The sequence below is a fragment of the Lotus japonicus genome, chromosome 2 (assembly GCF_012489685.1).
Source record: "Lotus japonicus ecotype B-129 chromosome 2, LjGifu_v1.2".
In the NCBI taxonomy this organism is placed as follows: Eukaryota; Viridiplantae; Streptophyta; class Magnoliopsida; order Fabales; family Fabaceae; genus Lotus; species Lotus japonicus.
Window position 1 is genome coordinate 67958986 of NC_080042.1, and position 8197 is coordinate 67967182.

Genomic DNA, 8197 nt, shown 5'->3' on the forward strand with positions numbered 1-8197 from the left:
AAAGCGCATAAACTGATCAAGAACATGAAATGCAAATGGAAAAAAACGCAAAGGAGTTGCAAATCAGCTTTTCTTCCTTGTTCTTCCCTTGAAATCCCCAATTTTAAATAACCGCAAACAAAAATCCCAACCCAATACCATCACCTCTCAGACTTATAATCTCCTTCCATAGCCAGATCTAGTGGTTTGCCGGAGATGGCGGCGGTCCGCTAGTAAAGTGGTTGAGAGACTGATGACCCGGGTTTATATGATGTTTTTAGGATTTTTCCTTGTAGGTTTTGAGTATTTTTCTTGTGTCTCATGTAGTGTTTCATGCATTCTCATGCATTTTTACTTTTATTTGTGCATTTGCATTAGTTTAGTAATTTTGTAGTTTATAAGGGCTTTAGTTGCATTTTATTAGAGTTTAGGAGTCTTAGGAAATTTCCACTTGTTTTGGAGCCTTTGTGCAAAACTAACCTCTGAATTTCTAGATATTTTCCTAGCTTTGTCATCAAGTTCTCAGGTTGTAACAGCTGAAGATGGAGTGTCTAGAGGTTTGGAGAATTGAAGGGAGGCTTAAAGAGGAGTAAAGAGGAGTTAAAATGAAGATCAAAAGGTTTTCCAGCGAGTCAGAGCGCCTAGGCGTGCTCCATTGGCGCCTAGGCGCCAATTGCTTTTTCCAGGGTTCTGGAATTGGCGCCTAGGCGTGCTTAATTGGCGCCTAGGCGCCAATTACCTTCCAGGGGCTCATTTTCAGGATGGAATTGGCGCTCAGGCGCTCTGAATTGGCGCCTGAGCGCCCGGAACAGCCCAGACTCGGGATTTTTGCCTATAAATAGGATTTTAGTCATTTTCTTTTGTAATCTTTGATATCTTTTCATACTTGGTAAAATTCAGAGGTAGAGGATCATCTAGGAGAGTGAGAGAAGGCTTCCAAGCTTGTGTTCAAGGTTCTTAGCCAAGCATGCCATGCTTGGCTAATCTCTCTTCTTTTACTTTGGTTTTCTTGTAAGACTTTTCCTTTAAAGTTATAATCTTAAGTTCTTTCCCACATGTTCTTCTTCTTTCCTTGAATCTCATATCCATGCTTTATGTTTCAAGTTAGAACATGTGCTAGCTTTATGCTTTTCTATAATAGAACAGAAGTTTGTTATAGATTAGGGACTTGTTGTGGGATCACCCCTTCTTTGCTTGCTACTAGGAATAGAGGAAGGGTTGGGGTTTGTTGGCCTGAATTTGCATGATCTAAAACCTCATATAAATGACTAAGTACACAAGGAATTGAGCTTAGCTTTTAGTATGGGAGAATTGCTTATGTGAGGAATCAATAAGTGAGTAACTAGGCTATAACATCAAGGAGAGATTCATGAGAACTTGTGCTTAGAATGATGTGCTTGAATTGATTAGTTGAGCAAGAACCCAAAGTAAATCACTCTTCCTTTTCATTTTCTGTTTCATTTCTGAATTTATATTTTCTTTTTTCCTTTTTACTACTTCGTCATTGTTTGCCTCAATAAAACAAACCTTCAAACTCAAAGCTTGAACCGAATCTATTCACTCACAATCCCTGTGGTTCGATATTTAAAACCGGGTGGATTCGTACACTTGCGGATTGACCAACAGAGACGGAGGAGCATCTGCTTCCAAATCAACCCTCAAAGTCCCTACTTTTTTCGATTCCTTCCTAATCTGATGGAGGAGCTTCAACGGCGCGACGATTTTTGGGTTTGAGATGAACAACAAGATGGAATGACAATGGTGGTGATGGTCTAAAGGTGCATTAGTGGCTTCGACCCAGTTTGTGGTGGCTGGTTTGGAAGAGACGCATCGAAGGAGCGATGGTTCTAGTATCCGGATCTGTGTGTTGGGGTTACTTTCTGGCTTGGTTGATGAAGTATTGGTTTAGGACCCAGGAGAAGGATCTGGTTTGGTTATGGGTTGGGTGGCTATGGTGATTGGTCCTTGTCATTGGGGTTTCTGGTTTGAAGGTTTGGGCTGTCAGGTTTAGAAAGGTTGGGTATGGTGGAAACGACAGGAAGAAAGTTGGCAGAGGGGGTGGTGTTCTGATCGGAGTGCTCCGGTGCGACAAAGGGTGGTGGCTGGCCGTGTAAGGGTGGTTGCCGAGTTTGGAGGAGATGAGAAAAGGTGACAGCATAGATGGAAGAGGAGAGGGCATTAGAGTCAAAAACAAAATTTTAATTAAGATAATGTATATATAAAAATTAAGGTTTAACAATTTAAAGATAAGGCATTTAAATGGAATATTCAATTTGTGTGGTTGTGAAGACCTCTTGCACCGGTGCAATACCTATTGTGTATTGCACCTTATACTCCACCTAGTTTTAAGTTGTCGAATTCTTTCACACAATGGCTAAAGGCTACAACCACTACGGCGTGGTGTATGTTCAGCTATACGCGGGATGCACCACCCTTACTTGTCTCAGCTGCATAACTTTATGCAAGCTTTTGCATACCTAAATAGACAAAGTTTGATAGAGCTTTTCGTTTGTCCCTAATATGATGCCACAACTAGCTTTTTTTATGTGTGTTAGGCTTGTGGGCTGCACCAAGTATGGTGAGCCTAATGAGCATTATGTTGCTTTTTTAGAGAATACATGTTTGATAGGACAAGATTGAGATGCATTGTTCGAACGTGAATCTTCAGAAAGTGTGTGTTCTAAAAAGGATGATGGCCTATTAGTTAAACCCTCAACTTGTATTTAGAAAGGAATTAAGGGAGATTCTCGCTTCTTCAGTTAGCTCTTCAAAGAAGGTATGGATATGAAAATTTTCAATTAAAAAACTCCTCATTTTCAACAACACTCTTCTCTTTTATCCTCCTCAACCCCTTTTCTTTCACTTCTCAACTTCAGCTCTCTTTTTTATTTTGTCCGTCGCCATATCACCTTTTTCTTTCTTACTTTTTTCGTTTTTTTTTTTTCGTTACGTTTTTTTTTTGAAAAACAAACAACAATAATATATAATTGGGAAATAGCCCGTAACCAGTGCGATGCAGGAAGTATACATTCAACCATTGTTAAGATGAATTCAACAATTTATAAATTAAATATATAAATTATTAAAATATAATTTAAAATTAAGTTTCACTTATATTGATTGAAGTATTTTTTACAATATATTGTGTATATCATAATAATAACCATAATGGAAGGTATAAATTCTTGAATAAAATGTCTAGTTGCGATGTAGAACAACATAAATTGATTCATATAAACTGCATTAGTATGGCATATTAAGAACATAAGGTTTCACGAGTCCACTTTATAGTACTGATCGAAGTTATATTAGCTGAAAGAGGATAATTTACCTTTCAAAAATTCCAACCTTAGGAAAAACAATATTAATCAATAATATTCTGAAATTTATTACATAACTTTATCAATCACAAATAATTAACTATAGTGGTAATGTAAAATGTAAATAATTAAAGTCATTATTTTGAAAAATATATTAAACCCACCAAAAAACCATAACGAAACTCCAAAAGCCCCATCCTTCCAACTCTTGGGACTTGTACTTGTTCATCTTCCACACCCCTTGTGCCTTTTAATTGATTAATTGCTTACCTAAAAAAAACTTGAGAAGTAACCACATGAAGGTGTCATGACACAGAAAGGTAATAGTCCCATATACGTTTCGTACTGAAGGAAGCACCCCATAGTGGACTTGATAAAAAAAATCGTGTTGATATTTCATGAAAACAATTCGTTGCCTTAAAAAAAACTTTTCATGTTGATTTTCATGAAATGTTTTTGTTTTGTTTATATGGAGGATATAGGCTCCATGAAATGTTTTAGTTGCATGTACTTGTTTTTGCATGTTTTGGTTTACCTAGACATAAGTGTTTATTTAGTTAAAAAAACATTTTTTGAAAATATATAGATTTTATTAAAAAATTCTAAAATTTAAAAAACATGTTCGTTTTTATTTTTTATTTACATTTTCATTATCGTCACCACCACCCTTATTTGTCACTAACATTGTCACCACTGCCACTACCATCAACGCTACGACCATCTCCACCATTATTGTCATTGCTGCCGCCACTATCGTCATCGCCTTTCCACCACCACCATTACCACCAACAACTTTTAACACCACCATTTTTCATCCCACTAAAGAAACATATATTGTCTAAAATATAAACTAAACATGTGTTCAACCTTGCTTTTTTAAATGGATTTGTATTCTAACATTCGAACTAGATCGAATTAGATACCGGTAATAACCATTAATCAATGACTTTAACTCTAACAGTGTTTCACCATCATTTCTAAATCTCATCCTGAATGATTGTGAGAAACTCAGCTTTAATTATTATTCCTCTTCATTTTGGCACATTGGAAGAGGAGGGTAATTATACTGCTCACTTCTTAACATAGCATAGCATGTATTATAGGAATTGATTTTGGTGTCACCCTTCATTATTCATGGCATTCCTCTTGCCCCCTCCCTTGTTAAAATACCCCTAATATCAAAACATCTTTAATATCAAAACACCTCACCACCCCCACTGAGAATATATTCACACTTACAAAGTGTGTGTGGAATGTATTCATGTTTCCATACTTACAAGGTGTGGAATGCATTTCCAGACATGTAAAAATATTTTCACACTTGCAAAGTGCAGAATGTATTCATGTTTTAAAAATTAAAATTGCAAAAAGTATTCATGTTTCCACACTTACAATATGCGAAATGCATTTCAATACATATGAAAATATTTCTATTCTTACAAAGTGTGAAATGCATTCATGTTTGTACACTTGCAAAGTGTGGAATTCAGACATACAAAATATTGACTGGTTGGAAGCTTATGAGAAGCTCTTCTTCATTTGTTTGAGAGTTTTTTTAAGAAAAAAGAAGAGTGTTTTGGATTTGGAGAGAGGAAATAGGAGATGAGAAAAAACAGAGAGGGAAAGAGACTGATAGATATCAATGTTCTTCTTGAATTTGTCAATTTTAATGGGTGATGGCTATTCTATACATTCATTCACCACGTACGCATTCATTCTGATTCAACATGACGTCTCATCCTTTGTTGCTTGTTCTATGTAACGGGTTGAGGACTGTCATTGTTTTCATATTAGATCAAGATATGCAACATATGTGGCCAATTGCGAGAACAAATACAGCAAAATGCAGAGTGGCAATGGGGACAAAGAAAGCATAGAATATGGTGAGTGAGTTATGCTCATGTGTTAAGGATGGCTCTATGTTTACCAGATCGAGAGTTCTGAGTTTGATGGAAAGTAAATATATTGAAATAAGATTGAACGATAAAGAACAAACATGCACACAAAATGTTCATTTCGTTAACAAGCAGAAACAACATAGAAATTTATTTGTCAACCATGCTATATATGTTTAGTTTCTACCCCATAATTTGCAAGACGCTTAACATATTTCTAGGCCTAAATACTATTTCTTCTGGAACCAGATGTTTTAGGCCTAACTTCTATTCCTTCAAGATACAAAATACCATTCCAATAACCCTTACCTGTCATCATAATAGTCATCTCAACTTTATCATTCCCTGAACCTGAATTGAAGAACTCCCCCATCTCAATCTCCAACAACCCATCACTTCTCATATTTGGACATTCTAGTACCTTGGTTCTATTGTCCAGGTGCCCCTCTTCTATGCTCGGGTCCAACAAAGTCTTCTTAGAACAGATATGGCCTCCCGAAATGCCCACCGATAACAACACAGGATCATAGTGAAATCCAAGGGAATTGGCCAACTTGAACACAAGAAAAGCTGAATACTGAGTGTTTGGGGACAAAGCAGCAATATTTATCTGCCCCCAAATATCATACCAGCAAGCAACTTTAAGCCTGGCAACTTCTTTAAACCTGTTAAATATGTAGGTTGCCAACAGTTGTACATAATGAATATATACATTAGAATGACATGTACTACTGAAAGACACAAACATTCCAAATATAACTGACATAATGAATATATGTATTAGAATGACATGTACTACTGAAAGACACAAACATTCCAAATATAACTGACAATTAAATGATAGTGTGCTTTTCTCAAAGTTTAAATAATCATATCATGAGTAGATATAATGTTTAAAATAAATTATTTGATAATAAAATGCATCGATTTTATACTTTAATTTTTATAAATAACTTTCAAGATAAGATTTTTTTAACATCATTACTTTTGTTAGACATGTTGGAGCATTTATTAATTAAAAAATACAATGCACTCTAAGAAAACTAGAATAAATGAAGAAAATGCAAAACTGATGAGCTGACCTAGACTCTGGGAGGATGACCCAGTGTGGGTACGACTCATAATCACCTCTGGCGATTGAGAGAGCTCTGGCAGAAAGCATGTAACTCTTCTTCCCATTCTTTCTATCCAATTGAAAGCTCTGCATTTCAGACAATTACCAAATGATAAAAGCTTAACTAATACTCCCAAAATCCCTAATCTGAGAAATGGTCATATTAGATCGATGAGAGTATTTACCTTTTTACCCTGATCGATGATGATGGGGCAATCAGAGAGAGCAAGGTAAAGGGCTTTCTTTGAAGGAGCGTTGGCCAGGGAAGGAGACTGAGAAATGATGGAATGATAATCAGAAGGGAGAAAATGATCCCAAACTTTGTTAGAATCAGCGGCGGAGCGGAAGATCTTTGAAACGGAGGAGAGTCTAGCAACATCCAACGGAGTAGTGCGACATAGTATGGCGGCGATGCATCCTTCTGTCAATTCCATATCTTTACTCACTTTTTTATTTCTTTCTCATTTGACTTTGATATTTGTTGTGTATTGCCATAACTGTGTGTCCCAGGCTATCTATTATTTATAGAATTTTGAAAAATTGTTCTAAAGTCAATTGCTTAAACCATAAGCTTATATACTACACGTGTACGTTTTCTCTTGAATATGTAATCTTAACACCATGAAGTCACACTAAATTAAAATTAAAATGAAATAACTAAAGAAAAGTATATATATATTTTCTAATTAAAGTTTATCAATGTGAAAATAACACTTGGTACCGACCAACTAGATTTGTCAATATGGGCCAGCCCAACACGGGTTGAGTAAAAAACGGGTTGATTATGTCAACTCGGGGTCTAGATGAGCCACGAAAATATGAACCCAACCCGACTTGCTACGAGCGCGCGAGTTGGTGGGCTGGCTCATGGGTTGAGTGAAATAATTATAAAAAAATCTGGAAAATTGAGAAATTGGATTAGAAAATGGTTAAAATGTTATGAAAAAATAATTTCAAAATAATACTTACAAAAATTGATATCAACTCATAAGCAAGGTTTATCAACGCAATTATTTTTCTGTAACATTTTTTATAAGCCTGTCACATTTTAAATATAGTAAAAAGAATTTTATTTATAGGATTTATCAACACAAATATTTTACTGCCACATTTGAAATGAGATAAATAATCAAAAAGGGTTAATCTAATTTTTCACTTGTAACAAAAAAAAAAAAAGGTTAATCACATCTCTAGAGGATAACTCAAGTGGTAAGATAAGATTTGAGAGAGATGTATAAAAAAAGGGCTAACCACGGATTTTACCACATTTTAAGATTAAAAAATAACTAATTCTTAAAATACGATTTAAAAATCAAATTACCAAATTAAGTGGTGCGCTTTTTACTACATGTGAGCTAACTTGGCAAGGGCTGATTGGTGCTGGTTTGTCTACATAAAACGACTACAAGTATAGGCATTTTTAAGTTGCCTAATTTCTTCACAAAACGGCTAAAGGTTGAGCCACTATTGAAATAAACAAAGTCTTTTCTAAAGTCCAGCTGATGCTAGAGTAGTTATCAGCACATAATACAACGATTAGAATATAGCAGTGGGTGACTTCTGAGATTTTAATATAGTGTAGTCTTACATATTCTTTCTTCTGCAATGCTGATTTTTCATCATATGCATGTCACAACATCTCTTCATCTGCATATTTCTTCTCTACAACCTGGAAGTTGATATTCATCTTTTGGTTGATGTGGATGGGTTATTTCTGTAGGATGTCCTTCTATACCTGTTTCAATGTTAGTCACTTAGTCTTCTTCTAAAAAAGGATTTCCGCACTAAGCTTTCCTATCAACATGAATCTACTTAGATCTTCATGATTGATTCCTTTTGAGCATATATGGGATATTTCTTCAGTGCAGTTCCTTGGTTCATTAACATGA

The 8197-nt window shown here is 35.5% G+C and overlaps 1 protein-coding gene across 1 annotated transcript; it reads right to left on the bottom strand.

Annotated features, from left to right (window-relative positions):
• Positions 1 to 5387: 5387 nt before the first annotated feature.
• Positions 5388 to 6754, bottom strand: LOC130739019 (putative F-box protein PP2-B12). The gene is made up of 3 exons (XM_057591230.1): positions 6494 to 6754; positions 6277 to 6395; positions 5388 to 5859 (listed from the first exon to the last, which is right to left on the bottom strand). The coding sequence occupies exons 1-3, from the start codon at positions 6740 to 6742 to the stop codon at positions 5418 to 5420; spliced, it is 810 nt and encodes a 269-aa protein (XP_057447213.1). The 5' UTR covers positions 6743 to 6754; the 3' UTR covers positions 5388 to 5417.
• Between the last annotated feature and the right edge of the window lie 1443 nt (positions 6755 to 8197).

What these genes read in the sequence shown, in the direction of transcription:
- LOC130739019 (XM_057591230.1), bottom strand. Translation starts at nt 6,742, where the DNA reads ATGGAATTGACAGAAGGATGCATCGCCGCCATACTATGTCGCACTACT. An exon ending in TCATCGATCAGGGTAAAAAG is followed by an intron (nt 6,396 to 6,493) that starts GTAAATACTCTC and finishes TCTGAAATGCAG; the next exon opens with AGCTTTCAATTGGATAGAAA. An exon ending in GTCATCCTCCCAGAGTCTAG is followed by an intron (nt 5,860 to 6,276) that starts GTCAGCTCATCA and finishes CATATTTAACAG; the next exon opens with GTTTAAAGAAGTTGCCAGGC.